This window comes from Thalassophryne amazonica, chromosome 16 (assembly GCF_902500255.1).
Source record: "Thalassophryne amazonica chromosome 16, fThaAma1.1, whole genome shotgun sequence".
Lineage (NCBI taxonomy): Eukaryota > Metazoa > Chordata > Actinopteri > Batrachoidiformes > Batrachoididae > Thalassophryne > Thalassophryne amazonica.
This window is the reverse complement of record NC_047118.1, coordinates 14,327,136-14,346,931: the sequence shown is the minus strand read 5'-3', so window position 1 is coordinate 14,346,931 and position 19,796 is coordinate 14,327,136. Positions and strand designations below refer to the sequence as shown.

Below are 19,796 nucleotides of genomic sequence, written 5' to 3'. Positions count from 1 at the left end.
GCAATGTAAGAAAAAAATAAGTGTCTCTCCTTGTACATTTTAAAACACATTTACCTAAATTATTGGTTTCTTTTCTATGTAGACAACATATATCAAAATTTGTTAATTATTTAAAAAAAAAAAAAAAACATTTTTCAATTCCTACTCCTGCCCTCTTTGTCCAGATCCAGAACCAAGTATAATGTACGAGTTCAAGGCCAGATATATGATTTGGAACAAATTTGGATAAATTCTTGCTTTTGTTGTTTGTTTTTAAGTTCTGGTTTCATGCCATGATCCAGATCCACCAAAAAATTGAATCTAATATATTTGTGGTGACTTTAAATACAGAGAGGCATGGGCTAAAGAAGAAGAGGAAACCACTGCTGAGAGGAAATGTCCAAAATAAACAGAGCCAGTAAAATCACGACATTTCCCGAAGATCCATTCCCTACGTTTTTTTTGTTTGTTTGTTTGTTTGTTTGTTTGTTTTGTTGTTGTTGTTTTTTTGTTTTTTTTTGTATTCTAGGTGAAAATCAGCCTTGTCTGAACATTTTTGTTTCTGTCAAGTCAGTTTTGGGGTGATCTTGGTAACAGCCCTATAAACAGAGTAGGCTGAAAAATGTATTGTTGGAGGTAACTGTTTCTGTGTAGGCTCTCAGTTGTCCAGGTGGTTTCCATAGTAGAGAAGCTTGAATGTTCGACTGGACTGGGTTGCTTGACGCGAGGATGTTTCGCTTCAAATCGCAGAAGCTTCCTCAGCTAAAATTATTGGTCTGGAAGTCTGACTTCTGTCTCTTGAAGAAATATATATATATATATATATATATATATATATATATACGAGGTCTGTGAGAAAAGTAACAGACCTTATTTTTTTTTTCAAAAACTATATGGATTTGAATCACGTGTGATTACATCAGACATGCTTGAACCCTCGTGGGCATGCGAGAGTTTTTTCACGCCTGTCTGTTACGTCATTCGCCTGTGGGCAGTCTTTGAGTGAGGAGTGGCCCACCCTCTCGTCGATTTTTTCATTGTTTAGGAATGGCTCAGAGACTGCTGCTTTGTTTGATAAAAATGTTTTCAAAACCTGTAAGGCATAACTGAGTGGACACCATTCGATAAATTCAGCTGGTTTTCAGTGAAAATTTTAACGGCTGATGAGAGATTTTGGAGTTTTACTGTCGCCGTAAGGACGGCCCACGGCGCCTGATGGCGATCTGCGCTCCGAGGCGGCGGCGTCTCGCTGTTTCAAGCTGAAAACTTCCTAATTTCAGGCTCTGTGGACCCAAGATGTCGTGAGATAACAGAGAACTTTCAGAAGAATTCGGGATCAGGGGTTTATCCAGACATTCCACTGTTAAAGGACATTTTGTAATGAAAGAACGTGCGGGCAGATTCGCATGTCGGGCCGGACCCGACCGCAGGGGGTCCCCACAGGAAAAACACCTCCATTGGAAACCTTAACGGACAAGTTGGAACATGCCCAAGCTGTTAAACAATTTCTCAGATACTCACTTGTTGAAAGCCATCAAAAGCCGTCTGAATTTTACAAATGGTTTTCAACACGGAGGTGTTTTTCATGTTGCAGCGCAGACGAATTTGTCACGTCGTCACGGATCCGACTCGGCAAATTCGTCCGCACGTTCTTTCATTACAAAATCTCCTTTAACAGTGGAATGTCCGGGTAAACTCCTGATGCCGGCTTCTTCTGAAACTTCTCTGTTCTCTGACGACGTCCTGGGTGAACAGAGCTTTAAATTAGGATGTTTTCAGCTCGAAACAGCCAGACGGACACCACCTCCGACCGCACCGCGCCGATCCGATCCGCTTTGTGGGCTGTGCTTAAAGCGAAAGAAACTCCACAATCTCTCATCAGCCGTTAAACTTTACACCGAAAACCAGCTGAATTTCTCGAATAGTGTCCACACGGATATCCCTCACCAGTCCTGAAAAAATTTGATAAAGCAACGCGCGCCGTCTCCCTGCAGCTTCTCAGACAAAGAGACACCTCACTCAAAGCCTGCCCACAGGCGAATGACGTCACCGACAGGCATGACAAAACTCACGCATGCGCACGAGGGTTTAAGCTTAAGGGATGGTTCAAGATAGATTATCTCGTCAATAGTTTTATATCCTCATTGAGGACAACTTTGGATGCTGTAGCTCCTCTGAAAAACAGAGCCTTAAATCAGAAGTGCCTGACTCCGTGGTATAACTCACAAACTCGCAGCTTAAAGCAGATAACCCGTACGTTCGAGAGGAAATGGCGTCTCACTAATTTAGAAGATCTTCACTTAGCCTGGAAAAAGAGTCTGTTGCTCTATAAAAAAAAAGCCCTCCGTAAAGCTAGGACATCATACTACTCATTACTAATTGAACAAAATAAGAACAACCCCAGGTTTCTTTTCAGCACTGTAGCCAGGCTGACAAAGAGTCAGAGCTCTATTGAGCCGAGTATTCCTTTAACTTTAACTAGTAATGACTTCATGACTTTCTTTGCTAATAAAATTTTAACTATTAGAGAAAAAAATACTCATAACCATCCCAAAGACATATCGTTATCTTTGGCTGCTTTCAGTGATGCCGGTATTTGGTTAGACTCTTTCTCTCCGAGTTATTTTCATTAGTTACTACCTCCAAACCATCAACATGTCTATTAGACCCCATTCCTACCAGGCTGCTCAAGGAAGCCCTACCATTAATTAATGCTTCGATCTTAAATATGATCAATCTATCTTTATTAGTTGGCTATGTACCACAGGCTTTTAAGGTGGCAGTAATTAAACCATTACTTAAAAAGCCCTCACTTGACCCAGCTATCTTCGCTAATTATAGGCCAATCTCCAACCTTCCTTTTCTCTCACAAATTCTTGAAAGGGTAGTTGTAAAACAGCTAACTGGTCATCTGCAGAGGAATGGTCTATTTGAAGAGTTTCAGTCAGGGTTTAGAATTCATCATAGTACAGAAACAGCATTAGTGAAGGTTACAAATGATCTTCTTATGGCCTCAGACAGTGGACTCATCTCTGTGCTTGTTCTGTTAGACCTCAGTGCTGCTTTTGATACTGTTGACCATAAAATTTTATTACAGAGATTAGAGCATGCCATAGGTATTAAAGGCACTGCGCTGCGGTGGTTTGAATCATATTTATCTAATAGATTACAATTTGTTCATGTAAATGGGGAATCTTCTTCACAGACTAAGGTTAATTATGGAGTTCCACAAGGTTCTGTGCTAGGACCAATTTTATTCACTTTATACATGCTTCCCTTAGGCAGTATTATTAGACAGCGTTGCTTAAATTTTCATTGTTATGCAGATGATACCCAGCTTTATCTATCCATGAAGCCAGAGGACACACACCAATTAGCTAAACTGCAGGATTGTCTTACAGACATAAAGACATGGATGACCTCTAATTTCCTGCTTTTAAACTCAGATAAAACTGAAGTTATTGTACTTGGCCCCACAAATCTTAGAAACATGGTGTCTAACCAGATCCTTACTCTGGATGGCATTACCCTGACCTCTAGTAATACTGTGAGAAATCTTGGAGTCATTTTTGATCAGGATATGTCATTCAATGTGCATATTAAACAAATATGTAGGACTGCTTTTTTGCATTTGCGCAATATCTCTAAAATTAGAAAGGTCTTGTCTCAGAGTGATGCTGAAAAACTAATTCATGCATTTATTTCCTCTAGGCTGGACTATTGTAATTCATTATTATCAGGTTGTCCTAAAAGTTCCCTGAAAAGCCTTCAGTTAATTCAAAATGCTGCAGCTAGAGTACTGACGGGGACTAGAAGGAGAGAGCATATTTCACCCATATTGGCCTCTCTTCATTGGCTTCCTGTTAATTCTAGAATAGAATTTAAAATTCTTCTTCTTACTTATAAGGTTTTGAATAATCAGGTCCCTTCTTATCTTAGGGACCTCATAGTACCATATCACCCCAATAGAGCGCTTCGCTCTCAGACTGCAGGCTTACTTGTAGTTCCTAGGGTTTGTAAGAGTAGAATGGGAGGCAGAGCCTTCAGCTTTCAGGCTCCTCTCCTGTGGAACCAGCTCCCAATTCGGATCAGGGAGACAGACACCCTCTCTACTTTTAAGATTAGGCTTAAAACTTTCCTTTTTGCTAAAGCTTATAGTTAGGGCTGGATCAGGTGACCCTGAACCATCCCTTAGTTATGCTGCTTTAGACTTAGACTGCTGGGGGGTTCCCATGATGCACTGAGTGTTTCTTTCTCTTTTTGCTCTGTATGCACCACTCTGCATTTAATCATTAGTGATTGATCTCTGCTGTCTTCCACAGCATGTCTTTTTCCTGGTTCTCTCCCTCAGCCCCAACCAGTCCCAGCAGAAGACTGCCCCTCCCTGAGCCTAGTTCTGCTGGAGGTTTCTTCCTGTTAAAAGGGAGCTTTTCCTTCCCACTGTCGCCAAGTGCTTGCTCATAGGGGGTCGTTTTGACCGTTGGGGTTTTTCCGTAATTATTGTATAGCTTTGCCTTACAATATAAAGCGCCTTGGGGCAACTGTTAGTTGTGATTTGGCGCTATATAAATAAAATTGATTTGATTTGATATATATATATATATATATATATATATATATATATATATATATATATATATATATATATATATATATATATATATATATATAAAATCACTTATAAGAAAAGTTAAGCCCAATATTTCATACATCATCTTCTTTCAGCTGCTCCCATTAGGGTTCACCACAGCAAATCAACTATTTCTATCTCACCCGGTCCTCTGTATCTTCCTCTGTCACACCAACCACCTGGATGTCCTCCCTCACCATATCCATAAGCCTCCTCTTTGGCCTCCCTCTTCTCCTCCTGTCTGGTGGCTCCATCTTCAGCATCCTTCTCCCTATATACCCTGGGTCCCTCCTCCAAGCCATCTCATTCTTGTTTCTCTGACTTTGTCTCCAAACTGTCCCACCTGAGCTGTCTCCAAACTGTCCTACTGATGTGCTGTCCCTCTGATGTTCATTCCTAATCCAGCCCATCCTCATCATTAACAAATAAATTCGCAGGTCCTCCAGCTTTGCCTACTGTCTTTTTTTGTTAGTGCCACAGTCTCTAAGCTGTAGAACATAGCTGGTCTCACTATAGCCTTGTAAACGTTCCCTTTCACTTTTGCACCTGTTATAAATCACTCCTGCTACTTTTATCCACCCACCCCACCCTACCTACTCTCTTCTTCACCTCTGTACCACACACTGCATTACTTTGAATAGATAACCCCAAGTATTTAAACTCATCTCACCTCTTCTTCCTACTGACTTTCATTCCCATGCTCTCCAGAGCATATCTCCACATTTCCAGGCTACACTCAACCTGCTCTCTACTCTCACTGCAGATCACAATGTCATCTGCAAACATCCTTGTCCATGGAGACTCCTGTCTGATCTCGTCCATCACCACTGCGAACAAGAAAGGACTCAGAGCTGATCATTGGTGCAGTTCCACCTCGAATGCGTCGGTCATTTCTATTGCACATCTCAACACTGTCACACTATCCTTGTACATATCCTGCCCCACCTTCACATGCTTGTCTGGCACTCAGAAACTTGCATTAGGGTTATGCTTAGAAAAAAGAAAAAATAAATAAGATGACTTCCCACCTTTTATCAGTCATAAAATCCACCATTGTTTTTTCCCCCGTCACATAATCACAGCCTGCATACTAAATATATGGGATGTGTACAACTTTTTGTACATTACTTTTCATATGTTTTATGACAAATTTTTCATGAGGATAACCTACTCCAACACTGACATCATCATGAATTCATTTAGAACCGATCTTGGCTGCAGTATTTTAGGTTTGTAACTACAGCAAAACTCCCCTTGGGATGTGGACGACCTCTAGAGGGATGTGCAACTGTTGTCAAATTCTGGTGAAACACTCATCAGTTTAGGCTTCCTGTTAAAGGGTGATGCAAGTGACCAGGAAGCTTCATACTATCCCAGAGTCATGTTGACCTTGAGCAAAGCAATCAGGCCCAACACTTCCGCTAACTGAAAAACGAAGCAGCATCCCTGAGGGCCATCTGCGCCTCTCACCTCATTTGGCTGCAGAAACATCAACAGAAAGAGGAAATAAGTCTCCGGCACATAAACATTTGAGTGTCTCAGGACGCAGCTCTCCACACCAGTGAGAGTTAATGCTGCAGGCGAACTCATCGGTTCACAAGAATACAAGTTTGTTCACATCAAATCACTGGGAAAAAAAGCAAAATGGGCCCGATGATGTGCCTTGAAATAACAGAAATCTCCAAATTTGCCCAGCTTGTTTTTGACTAATTTCTTTGGACATATCAACAAAAAGTAGAAAGTCGGGGGGAGGGAGAGTGTTGAGACAATCGATGGAAAAGTACCTTCCTCGCAGCTGCGGAGTTTTTTTTCCAGCTCCACGCCTTCCTTCTCCAAGTGAGCTAAGTTTGTCTCGATATCATTCAGCTCCCGCTCAATCTGCTCCAGCGGGACCCGATAAGACTTCACCTGATAAAAACAAAGAACGTCAGACTCACAGAGCAGGAGAGATCATTTTAATAAGAAAACACTTACTTTGTCCACTTAAATGTAAAGAAGGTCATCCTTTTTTATTGGAAATGTAATGAAAGCATATTTGTAGAGCTGTTAATTAATCTTTTAAGAGACTTAATGGAAGGAACTTACAGAGGGTGACCTCATTTCAGTCCTGAAGGCGTTGGTGGGTGACAAATACTTTCCCTTTTTAGCACCTAAGAGGTAGATAAAATAGGATTAGATCGTCCCTTCATGGCAGCTTCTCTGAAAAGCATCACAACAAATAACTTTGCCTGATTAATATTAGGTAAAAAAAAAAAAAATCATATGTAATCAACAAGACATCTTAAGTCATGCATGTAGTAAAACTTGTATGATGGAAGTTTTATAAAGCCAGGGATCCACCTGAGGAAAAACTGCCTGAGGGATTTCCATGATTGGCTGGAGCAGTCGGTGAAACGCTAATAGATTCTGCTGCTAGCTGCCCGGGTGCGGATTTCACAGGCGAGTGACTTCTACGTTTAACACCTTGAAAAGGACAAGAAGCGTTATAGATCGACAATGAAAGTTCATCTGCAGAGCACTTCCTATATTCAGGAAAGAGCGAAAAAAAAATGGTATCATAATGCTCCACCCACCACCACAATCATTTTTACTGCTTTAAATATATTTTCAATGTTAAAATCAAATACTGAGTAAATAATTCTAATATCAGACTATAATTTGATCAAAATCAGTCTGTATCCTTATCCCCCAAGTCCTTTGGAAGATTTCCACCAAATTAGATTTGTGAATGTTGATGAACCTCATAATTGCTCTTAAAGGAGTCATTTTGGAAAAGGTAAAGGTCATGGGGGGGATCAAAGGTAAAATTTAGATTTTTACTCTAGTGTCCACTAAATTTGGCATACATATGTAAGTGGGTTCTACAATTACACAGGTGAAATCAAATTTACCAAAGATCATTCATCAGTGTCAAAAATTAAACGTTTCCACTCCAATTTGTATGAAAGTATCTCAGCTGGTATCTCAATTTAAATATCTTGGAATTATCTTGGACTCAAACTTGTCCTTCAAAAAATACATTAAAAAAAGTCAAAAACATAGTAAATTTTAATTTAGTAAATTTTAAACATATACGTCCCTCTCTAACAATTAATGCAGCCAAAACGTATCTCTTTTGCATGGTTTTCTCACACATTGACTACTGTTTCACTAACTGGGCATTTGCAGGCACATCAATATTAAAATCCATAGCACAGCTGTATTATAGAGCAGTTAAGATATATGATAGACAATCTAACTCTTATCATCACTGTAAGGTTCTGGAAAAGCATATGTTTCTAGACTTTGAAAATCTGAAGGTATTCAAATATGCCTGCTTCATATATAAATGTTTACATGGACCAGCACCAACTCCTGTTAAAGAATTCATACACATAAAAAGATTCACAGAGTACAAGATCTGACACAAGAGGTGACTGTGAGATTACTCACAGAAGGACCACCTTTGGTCAGAACATGTTATCCATAAAAGGTGGGCAAGCTTGGAACAACCCCCCAGTCTCAATCAGGGAGAGCACCACTTTCAGTACTTTCAAAGGACAATTGAAAACTTGGTTACTGGCATATCAGACATGCAACCATCTGTAGCCTAAAAAACAATTCAACTGTGGAGGCACCATTCGAGTTTCTTTTTCAGTTATATGTATACAATGCACTGGTGTATTTTATTTTATTAAACGGTTTAGTAGTCTTTACACAATAAACTTGTGTATGACACCCTGTGCAATATTTGGACTTGTGCTTATGCAAATGAGTGTATTGGGCAGCGTGCAATACAACCTAGTACTGTAATGTGCAATTACAACCAGGCACTGAACCACTTTGCACATAGCACTTGTCACTTTAATACAGTACTTTTGCACCTAAACACCCATCATAAAACTCTTTTGGTTCCTCCACCTGTCGGCTACTTATTATCTATCAATTATTGCTACTTTGAATTGTAAATATTTGTATGTATATTCTATTTTAATTGTTTTTCTGTCACGATTAATTTATTTTGGTATGTTGTGTGGTGTTAGTCTGTTTCTATGTTACTGGGACTATGGATGAAATTAGCATCACATACATATATATATATATATATATATATATATATATATATATATATATATATATATATATATATATATATATATATATATATAAAGTTGGCACAAGTATGGAGGTGCGTTTCAGGAATTACCCAGCAAGGAGAAATTTGATAAACGGTCAGTCATTGGGGTCAAGGTCATTTCTACCTGTGTGCTTGTTGTCCTACTCTTCCCAGTTTCTTCTGGTGATGTCTACCAAGCATAGTATGTCAGTAAAGGTTGACTCTGAAATTGACCTTGAATTTATTTTGGCAAAGGAATATAATTTTCTACCTGATATGGACCAAATGTGGTACACACTGATGTGGATTCCAGGACTTGACTGGCAAGGTCAGCCAGAGGTCAATCACTTTGATGAAGGTCAAGGTCACGGGAGTCAAATGTCAGATTGCCATAGCCCTTATTTCCTTATGTCCATGGGTACTATCGCCTAGTTGTTTGGAATACAAGTCAGCACAGTTGCTGGATAAAGCCACTTAGTGAAACAAACAAACTGATAAACAATAGTAAAATATGGCAACATATTGGATAAGGCATTGAAAATATTAATTTTGGATGGCAAATTCTTTGATATAAATTGAAACCTTAAGATCTTTTTTTTATGCCAAGAATGTAGTCCTCCTTAGAGATTTTGCAATTTATTGGCGTACTTGCATATTGCTCGTTTGCCAGTCCTTTTGAAATTTGATGAGCAAATATCCAGGGAGGAGTCCACTTTAAATGTAGGTTTTTGTCATCTTGGCACAAATTCTAACTACAATACAATTATGTCCAAATAAAATAAGAAAGGGTACCGTGATAGTTGAATGTCACAGCAGCACTCAATGTCAATGCGACCAAGTATGTCAAAGGTTATGGAGTTTATACAATAACAGTACAGCATGAATGACCAACCAATTATAAATAGTCAACACCACCATCATAACCAACATCTAGCACTTATAACATCACTTCAGTCAAACCAGATGACAAAAAACAAAATTCAGTCTGCAGAAAACTGGATTGATAAATTGATTGATTTTGCTGATCCACTTCAACTCTGAATATGAAAAGTGAATGCAACAATAATATTTATCTTCTGTCAATTTGGATGTGCAATCATCTCTACAAAGTTATACACAATATATTTGAATGTCATGCTCATAAAGATCACTTCTGAGTGTTGTGTTGGACATTTTTTCACACACTACACTCTGTGCATGATGCAATTTATTAGCAACTGGATGGATACTTTGAGTACCAAGGCTCATAATGTCATTGGGGGGGATAATCCTGGTTCTACCCATTTCTCTGGATCTGCATCAAAAGCCTCATTTTGCAAAGGTACATTTACAGAAGGAGTTGACATTTACACTTGATTTTGTGTTGCACAGAATTTCTGTATCCTGTTATACGTGTTTGTGCAAATGTCAGATTGCCATAGCCCTTACTTTGTTTATGTTCATGGGTACTATTGCCTAGTTGTTCTACAAAAATTCAGTAAGGTATATCTTCTATTATACACTCCAAAGCTAAGGTGGAGCTCTACTAGTGTATACTGAGATACTCCTAAATATTAAAAAAGAGGGAAAAACGTGAAGAAAGAGGAAGAGACAGAGCCATCTCGGTGCCTGGTCTTGAGAACCAGGTATGGTAGGTTTAAAAGCTTTTTTATCCCATCGGAACTCTCCCTACTCATCCAAGTGGCTCAAGAATATGGACAGCATGTATATAAGTGACATTTACACAAACAGGGCAGTAAACAACATATACAAGAAATGTCATAACTACATAATATTGTAGGAGTTAGTACCTGAAACCTTAATGTTCCTACAGAAAAAGATTGAAATATATATCTACCTAGTCTGTAGACATGTTGTAAAATAAAGTTATGGCTAATGGGCTAAGTTATAAATCTGGTTATGCTATTATAGAAACAAAAACTATGATATAATATGTATTAGGTTCCTATCTAAAGTTCACCCTGCTAGGTGAGCTATGGATAGTTATTATAAACCCCGTTTAAAGGACTAGGGTCAGAGTCCATAAAAACAGATTGGTTGAAACAACCAAAGATTGGTTGAAATGGGTCCAATCAACTGGATTGGTTGAAATGTGTCCAATCCAACCAATCTGTTTTTAGGGTGTAGTAGGAAAAAAAAGGCTACGTAAATGAGTAATTAGTCAAACTAGCTAAATATAAGTTATACAATGTACCAACCGTATATGGAAAATATATGAAGATTACCAGGCATGAAAAAAATGTGTCATATCAAAACTTAACCCCACCCAGTTTGGCAGGGTAATGAAATCACCAAGCACAGAACTGGAAGTAGCTACATGAAAATTCAGTAAGGTATATCTTCTATTATACATTCCAAATCTAAGGTGGAACTCTATAGTAAGGTACTCCTAAATAGTAAATAAAAAAATGTTTTGTTGTATCAGTAATATATTACTGATACAACAATGGGGGGCAGCTTGTACAGAGAGCAGTTCATGTACAAGTGCAAAAAATGTTTTGGGTTTTTTTCCTGAATGCAGGGTCACTGTCTATGAAGGACATGACTGTCAGATCAAGTGTTGAAGGGACTTGGCAATATTTCAGCAGTAAATTGCAGAAATATGTTATATTTAACACCCCCCATTTCACTTGTTTAAAAAATGTAATTGAAATATTCAAATTTAATGGCTTTGTCGGTTTAATTTCATCTTTTATAAAAACTTTACAGTGCCACCCCAAATCAAACCGCACAATCACACCAAATTTAACAAATATCAGTTCATTATTTTTCAATCACTTTGACTAACAATCCCTCAAACATATGCTGGGGGACACAACCACCCTTATATATTAATTATAACATCAAGTAAGACTGAACTGTTGCACCAACATATGTAAAGAGGTAACACACCTGGGCTTTTAGAGACAGATTTTGGAGGAGATGATTCATTCAGTTGTGCAGTCTGAACAGGTGCACTGCTAACTGGAGATACTGCAGGTGGCGGAGCCGGCGGAGGCTTTATTGTAGTGACAGAGACATTTGATGAAGTCACGGAAATGGATCCAGGATCAAGTTGCTGAGGACAGGGTGCAGCTTCACTTATTCTGTAATCAAAGGTACAAACGAATCAAATGTCAAGTGTTCAATCAGTAATAAAAATATTACAAAATGTATAGCATTTGATCTTGAACTGTAAAGACATGATGCACAAAGACTCTTTAAAAAATAAAAAGCACAGAAAGCCAGTTTAACAAAAGGACCTCACCTTGTGTTTTGTAATAAAGATGACTGCACTCGGAGGCAGTCAATAATAACAGAGATGGACGACACACAACATCTCAGCATTTTACAGAATAAATAATCTGGGTGATCAGCGTTGATAAATTCTAATTCAAAGTTGATTTGATCCAACTGTGAATTCCCCATTTCCATACGAGTGGCTTAAATAATATACACGTTTAAGAAGACTTACCTTATTGCTGCTTCACATTTCACAGGTGTGAGCAGCGGTTGCGACGGTGGACAGACGGGATCTGTCGAATAATAAGACAAATTTCAACAAGTTCTTGGAAAAACACATTGGATGGATTTAAAAAACCTATAATAAAGATGGTGTAACTCAATCAGAATTTTTTCATGTGGTCACATTGCAAATCATCTCAACAGCTGTTCCATTGCAAAAAAAAAAAAAAAACACAAGTTTTTTTAAAGTTTGATAAAATGTCATTCAAACCATAATAGGGATGTAGCTATTATTTTGATAATCAATTAATGATCATGACAGTCTACACAGGCAGTTGATGTAAACATTACAATTTGAATATTAATTAATATTTACTAAATCATACTGAATTGTAGATACAAAACTGAGGGTTTTGTTATACATTAAAAAATAAAGCAGTTTCTCATATTTTCCTGTTTCAAGTTCATACTTTTATATTTCATAAAGTTCATAATTTCTCAACCTTGTTCCTTTAGTGCAGTAAAATCATGAATCAATTAAAAAGAAACCGCAGCTGTGGCTTCTTTTTAATTACCTAATTAAATTAAAAAGAAATCTTATTTAATAATTAAATAAGCATTTAATTTTTAATTACTTTTTAGGCTGCATTAAGGTGATCCTATTTCTCTCTGGGAAATCCTGAGAATTCATGGGATCCCCAAGAAGCTACTGGACATCCCACACAGCCTACATACAGAAACTGTGAGTGCTCTCTGGAGTGGAGGCAGAGACTGGAGTTTTTCTCATTGAAAACTGGGGTTATCAGGGGTGTGTTCTGGCTCCTACACTGTTCAGTGCTTGCATGGACTGGATGTTGGACAGCATTGTGGAAATCAGTGACTTGGGTGCTTTTGTTGGTGAGGAAATGTTTATGGACATTGACTTCCGAGACAATGATCTTTGAGGAATCAAAAGAGACTTTGATTGCAGCACTTGAAAAGCTGAGTGAGGAATCTGAGTGTCTGGGTTTGCGATTATCCTGGATCAAGACCAAGATTCAGGCTTTTAATGACTTCCTGAAGTCAACCATCAGAAGTGTATCCGTATGTGGTGATGGTGTCCACCTTGTAAAGACATGCACTTATCTTGGCAGTGACATACGTGTCAGGGTCCGTAGCCTTTGAGCTGAGAGGCACCTGGGAATGTTAAATTTCAAGAGGAGTTTCGTGATGCAGAGATCTTTGCAAGCATATCAAGATCCAAGCCTTTATGGTCCTGGTGCTGCCTGTCTTGCTGGATAGTTATTAAAATTGGACCCTAACCAGTGACCTAAGGCAACAACTGGATGTCTTTGGTACTTGGTGTCTTCGGGGATCCTTGGGTACCACGGTTACTAAGACAAACTAAGATAAGGAGTATCACTTGCTTTGTGAGGGAATGTCAGTTTCTGTGTGCATGATCCAGCACGTAGGTACATGAGTGTTGTGGACCCCAGTGGCTGGAGAAGGCCACGGGGACAACCATGTTTCACATGGCTGCAACAGATAGAGGTTTATTTTAGACATGTGGGAATGGACCAGTTGTCTGTCTGAGTGGCTGCCATCTAGGACCCGAGGCGGTTCTATGGTGTCGTGGATATGGCAAAGCGCAGGACCAACACTGACTCCCAGACTTGACTCAGCTGCATTCAGGGCAAAATGAAAAATACCTGATTGTTTCCGCTTTATAAAAATTGTTCATCTCTGAAAGATTGCTGTCACTTGATGATGTTAGCATTGTGATGTCATTTAGTAGCTTGGTTACACAGTTTGTATTCTCCAGGTTCTTTACCGTGCCAATGAAGGCTTTAAAAAGATGCAAAAGACTGACTTGACAGAAGATTTGTCTCTTGTGGGACTTAAATTCACTTCAAGACATGGTTTTAAAAATATGTTCATTCAAAAATTCCTGTGCAACACATAAGACTTAAACTAACCGCTAGCCCAGGTCTCATGAAATTTCTTTACACATTCAAAGAGAACAGACTGATCCTTGCTTTGACAATTTACTACAACGATATTTTAGGATGTTAAATATAAATGAATGATGCCCTTTTTAAATCGTATCCAAGCTAGCTAACCCATGCAGCTATAGCTATCTTATTTTCTGCATATGGGAAATAACAGCACCATATACAAATAAGTCGAAGTTTCACATTGACATTTGTAGATTTTCTGCTTAAAAACAACAATAATAATAATAATAATAATAACAATAATAATAATGTATTTTTGTGCTTTTGTTGCCAAGATGGCTTAACAACTGCTCAAAACATTTTCAAGAAACTTTGTGAAAATGTTCAAAGGTCGTAATGAGGTGCACACCGAAATTACTTCAGGTACACTGTGAACAAAAGACTCAGAATCTATTTCATGTCACACTGTACTGAACAGATAATGTGGAACTATTCCTGAAACCACTGTGCACCATTTAAACTCTGTCCTCAGACAGAGGTGAGCTTACCTCATCGTCTGTATTAAAAGAAATAAAGGATGGTCTAAAACTTTGTGCCACGCAAACGGTCTTAAAGTTGGATGACTGCATAATGTGTACTGCTGAGAAAGGTTCTGATTTTTAACATTTATGAAAAATACTTTCATACTTCATTGAAAGACAAGTTCAGAGGGGTTTTTCTCTCAACCTTAGTCGTACTACAATTTTGTAACCAATCAAGCAGGCAAGTGCTCTACCCATTTCTGACAGTTGCATTGTAAATGCAGGGAAAAATAATAAAAATCCGTTTTCAAAAATAAAGACTTCAGAGGAAATGCTTGGATGGCAAGAGGGCACTGCTGGTATTATCTCAGGGCCATCCAATCTCTGTAATCACAAAGCGAGAGCTGTGTTCAGGTGTTTGGCAGTAAGTCGGACTCGTTTCCAGTGGAGGTTGGCCTTTGCCAGGGCTGCACCTTGTCAATAATCCTGTTTGTGATATTCATGGACAGGATATCGAGGCGTAGTCAGTGAGAGGAGGGTTTCCAGTTTGGTGGGCTCAGGGTGTCATCACTGCATTTTGCAGATGATGTGGTCCTGTTGGCTTCATCGGCCAGTGACCCCCAACACTCACTGGATTGGTTCACAGCCAAGTGTGAAGCGGTTGGGATGAGAATCAGCACCTCTAAATATGAGGCCATGGTTCTCAGCAGGAAACCGATGGATTGCCTACTACAGGTAGGGAATACGGTCTTGCCACAAGTAAAGGAGTTCCTCGGGGTCTTGTTCACGAGTGAGGGGACAATAGAGCATGAGATTGGGTGGAGAATCGGCGCAACAGGGGCGGTGTTGCATTTGCTTTACCGTACTGTTGTTACGAAAAGGGAGCTGATGCAAAAGGTGAAGCTCTCGATCTACTGGTCAACCTTTGTTCCTACTCTTACCTATGGTCATGAGGGTTGGGTCATGACTGAAAGAACTAGATCACGGGTACAAGCGGCCAAAATGGGCTTCCTTAGGAGGATGGCTGGTGTCTCCCTTAGAGATAGGGTAAGAAGTTCGGTCATTGGTTGGGAGCTCGGAGTAGAGCCACTGCTCCTTCGCGTTGAAAGGAGCCAGCTGAGGTGGTTCGGGCATTTGATAAGGATGCCTTCTGGGCGCCTCTTCAGGGAGGTGTTCCAGGCACGTCCACCTGGGAGGGGAAGACCCACAACTAGGCGGAGAGATTATATCTCCACACTGGCCTGGGAACGCCTTGGGATCCACCAGTCAGAGGTAGTCACTGTGGCCTGGGAAAGGGAAGTCTGGCGTCCCCTGCTGGAGCTGTTGCTCCCGCAATCCGATCTCGGATAAGACATTGAAGTTGAGTGATGAGTGACTGATGAGTGAGAAGGAAATGCTCTACATCCAGCAACAATCCATAGCCATGAAAATTAATGCACATACACTGATTCAACAGGTTGCAACTCAGCAACAACAATAAGGACATATCATACAAGTTCTATTTAAATGCAAAAGAACAAACAAAAAAATTGTACAACACTAAATTAGTCACACAAGAATCATCCTGTCATGTTTGTCAGTCATCGGTTTCCCAAAGAAACAAGACATCAGGATGGTAAAGCACAGCATACCCTCAACCCTCAAACATCCTGATAACGACGGCGTGCCATGACCTGTTGGGTTATCCACCGCGACGCCAGTTCATTCCTCACTAGAACAGTCCATTTTGTTAGCACTACTGCTAACTGCCACACTGAATACTGTGATGCATCACTGTATGCATGTGTGGAGTAAAAGGAGGGAGAAGATGGTAAGACACTAGTCTCAATAAAACTTTGTAAATTTCATGTTTATAATAGAGAGAGCAAAGGGGTGGTGGGGGTGGTTGTCTCATCTCGATCAACAATCCAAGTCATTCACAAACTTTGAAATCTGAAAATCTACTGCAGCCTACCTAAACTCTCAATCTGTCATGGTTGCGGCCAGATCTGGGGGTTTATGCTGGTTTTTCCCCTTTCTGTTGTTCTTTTCAGCTTTGATTTATTAATATTTATTTTCATCAGGAGTTATTCTGTCATGTTTTTCTTGTCACTTTGTTCTGGTTATGATTCACTAGTTATTTTGTTTTCATCATATGGTTATTGTTATGTGTCGACGCGGGTTGAGGAGCGGACCTGCGTCAGACGGAACCCAGCGCTAAAAATAACCAGAAAGCGGTTCCAAAACAAAACAATTTATTTTTCACCCTCTTTGGTGCATAATAATGTGTACAAAGTAAAACGGCGTCTTTCTGGCGGAGTGACTGTTGGCACGCTTTCCAGCGCCCGTAAGGATCAAAGCCCGGCGCTCCTGGACCCACTACCACCGCCAAACACCCCCCAGGTGGACACGACAAACTGACTCTCTGTGAAGCAAAGAAGAGGTGAGGTAAGTCAGCAGTTACAACAATATCTTTCAAAAAGACACACGCTATCAGCAACACATTCAGGTCTGTATCTTTTTTAACTTTATGCAAATGAGCAGCTTCTCACAACAGGTGGAGGATCACTTATCCGCACGCCACAGCAGTGAGAAGCAAGCTGCACAATTCTCATCACAATTCAAGTATGCTGTGTAACAAAACACCAAGTTACTATCAACAATTAGTCAACCACTTAATCACCTTTGATGTGTGCTGACAGCATGTGTCCCTCACCCTTCCTTGCTTCACGGGCTTGATGTGTCAAACCCAGGCGCGGTCCTCAGCGTCTCACAAACGAACATCACAAGGTCGAGTTCCCGGCAGTTCTGCTTGAATCACACATGCCTTAAAAGCAGAACGCCATCCAATTATCTGCTTCAGCTGAAAGTCTTTAAGGTTGCATGTGAGCACCAGTCACAGGTGCTTCACATGATGTTGATGAGGGTGAGGATTCTTCAGCCAGCACCTTCTCCACAGAAGAATCAGTTTCCATGCCACCTGAAGAGCAAAGAAAAGAAAAGAACACCAAAATATCCAGCCACAGCCCCCAACACACAACAGTACCCCCCCATCAACGGGAAGCCTCCCAGCGACCGAACAGACCAGGCCCGAGAACAGCACCTCCCTCCGGGGTCCACGTCAGGAAGCAGACAGCACCACGCTCCCAAGGTCCACCACAGACAGCAGGACAGGCACCGCAGCTGGAAGGCCGGCTGGCATCAACAAAAGCCCCAAAACATTCCCCAGTACAATTCAACACACAGAAAAAAAAAACTTAAAACCCACCCAAAACCTCCCCAGGGGACCGTCCCATCAAACCCCGGGAAGAAAAGAAAAACTCCCAAATGCAAAAACCCAACACAGCCCCACAAACACAATACAAACGTAAATGCATAAAAGAAAAATAACAAACAACCCCCCCAGAATGACCTGCAGAGCCCAACCCCTCCCCCCCAGAAGGCCTTCATCGCCAGTTCCAGGAGGAACAGCCAGAACCATAATCCCACAAAGGTCCCCAGGTGTACATGGAGCAAACGGCGCCCCCCAGAGAACCGTACCATCAACCCCAGGAGGTACCCTCCCCACAACCCCGGAACCCCAGACCCGGTCACACTTGGCTAGTTGGCCCCAAGCCAATTCCCCCCCAGAGGACCGTCCCATCAACCCTGGAGGTGGAACCCGGAAGGAAACAGAACAAAATCAAAAATCAACCCCCGGAGGACTACCAAAAACAACCCCGGGGGGATATAAAACGACCGCAAACCCTGTTACCCTCCCCGGCAACCCGAAAGACCCAGGGTCCCTCCCAGAGCCCCTCGGCGGCTCAACTTTGGCGAACGGCTCAAAACATTAAGGACAGGAAAAAACTAACCCAGCTCCAACCCCAAGGCGCAGCGAGAACCGGAAATATGTCCGGTGCCCCAACTCGACCATACCCCAGCCTCTCGGGAGGGGTGGAACTACCGAAATGGCGAACGGCAACAGATCGGCCCACCCCTCCGACTGAGGTAAGTCTCCGCTGCACCACACCCCGGCAACACCAATGACGAACGGTACAAAGGCTCACCGAGGCTGGAGTGGAACCGGGTCCTAACCAAACCAAGAAAAAACGCCTCTAACACCCCCCCCCCCCTAGGTGCAGAGGTCTTCTGAGAATGCTCAGCGTGACCAACCTGCACCACCCCACAACCCACAAGACAAACGGTCTTGGGGCAAGTGAGGTTGGGGTTAGGGATGTAGAGAAATAAAAAACAACAAAATAAAACGACCCAACAACCCAAACAGAAAATACCTAAAAACACATAAAAATTAACAATGATGTGAGCCCAGGCGGACTTCTAACCGCCTAACAATCACTCCACCAGATATGCCTCTGACTCCCCATACAATTATAACCCCTATTTAAAAAAAACAAAACATTTACTCTTGCTAGATTTTTTTTTTTTTTTTTTTTTGTGATTGTGCCTGTCCCAGAACACCTGGAGATACGTCACCATTATTTCTCTTGACGCTTGCATGTCGGGGCAATACAGTAATCTCTGCTCGTCCGAGCTGCATGGGCTCGTCAACAGGAGGAGCCAGAGGTCCCGTCGGAGGAGCTTCAGTGGGGCGAAGAAGAGGCGGCCCGGATCTGTGTCGGGGAAAGCCCCGAGACGAAAAAACACGCTCTGACGGCCGCCCTCTCTCGCGTCCACGCTCCTTCATCCGATCATCTAGACGAATCACCAACGATATTAGCTCATCTAAATCGTTTGGCTCGTCACAGACTGCCGGCTCGTCTTTTAATGACTCATTTAACCCATCTACAAACATTCCTCGTAAAGCGGCGGCGCTCCAACCTGACTGAGCAGAAACCAGAGAACATTGCATCACCGCACAAGGCTCCGGACGACAAACAATCGGTTCGGACGCCGAATCTCTGGGTGACGGAGTTATCTGCACTAGTATCGATGGTGCCGCAGCTGGAGCAGCAGGAAGCAGAACGGCTTGCGCTGCAAGCTCCATAACACGGGCGTCTGTTTGTTTAATTTGGTTTGCGAGATGCTGTAATTGCTCCCATATTTTCTCCAAGTGTTCTTGAACTTTTTCGGCAAAAGGAACCGCTTCTGCTGCTGGGTCCATTATGGAATGGCCGGGAACTACTGTTATGTGTCGACGCGGGTTGAGGAGCGGACCTGCGTCAGACGGAACCCAGCGCTAAAAATAACCAGAAAGCGGTTCCAAAACAAAA

General features: G+C 41.2%; 1 protein-coding gene across 1 annotated transcript in view; it reads right to left on the bottom strand.

The window, feature by feature from the left end:
- The window catches only part of micall2a (mical-like 2a), a 44,475-nt gene that overhangs the window by 4,125 nt on the left and 20,554 nt on the right, over positions 1–19,796 (bottom strand). Inside the window, exons 8-12 of the mRNA XM_034191083.1 lie at positions 12,160–12,220; positions 11,598–11,791; positions 6,950–7,072; positions 6,695–6,759; positions 6,394–6,517 (exon numbers count right to left, since the gene is read on the bottom strand). Coding sequence (XP_034046974.1) covers positions 6,394–6,517; positions 6,695–6,759; positions 6,950–7,072; positions 11,598–11,791; positions 12,160–12,220 — 567 coding nt within the window. The remainder of the gene's footprint in view (positions 1–6,393; positions 6,518–6,694; positions 6,760–6,949; positions 7,073–11,597; positions 11,792–12,159; positions 12,221–19,796) is intronic.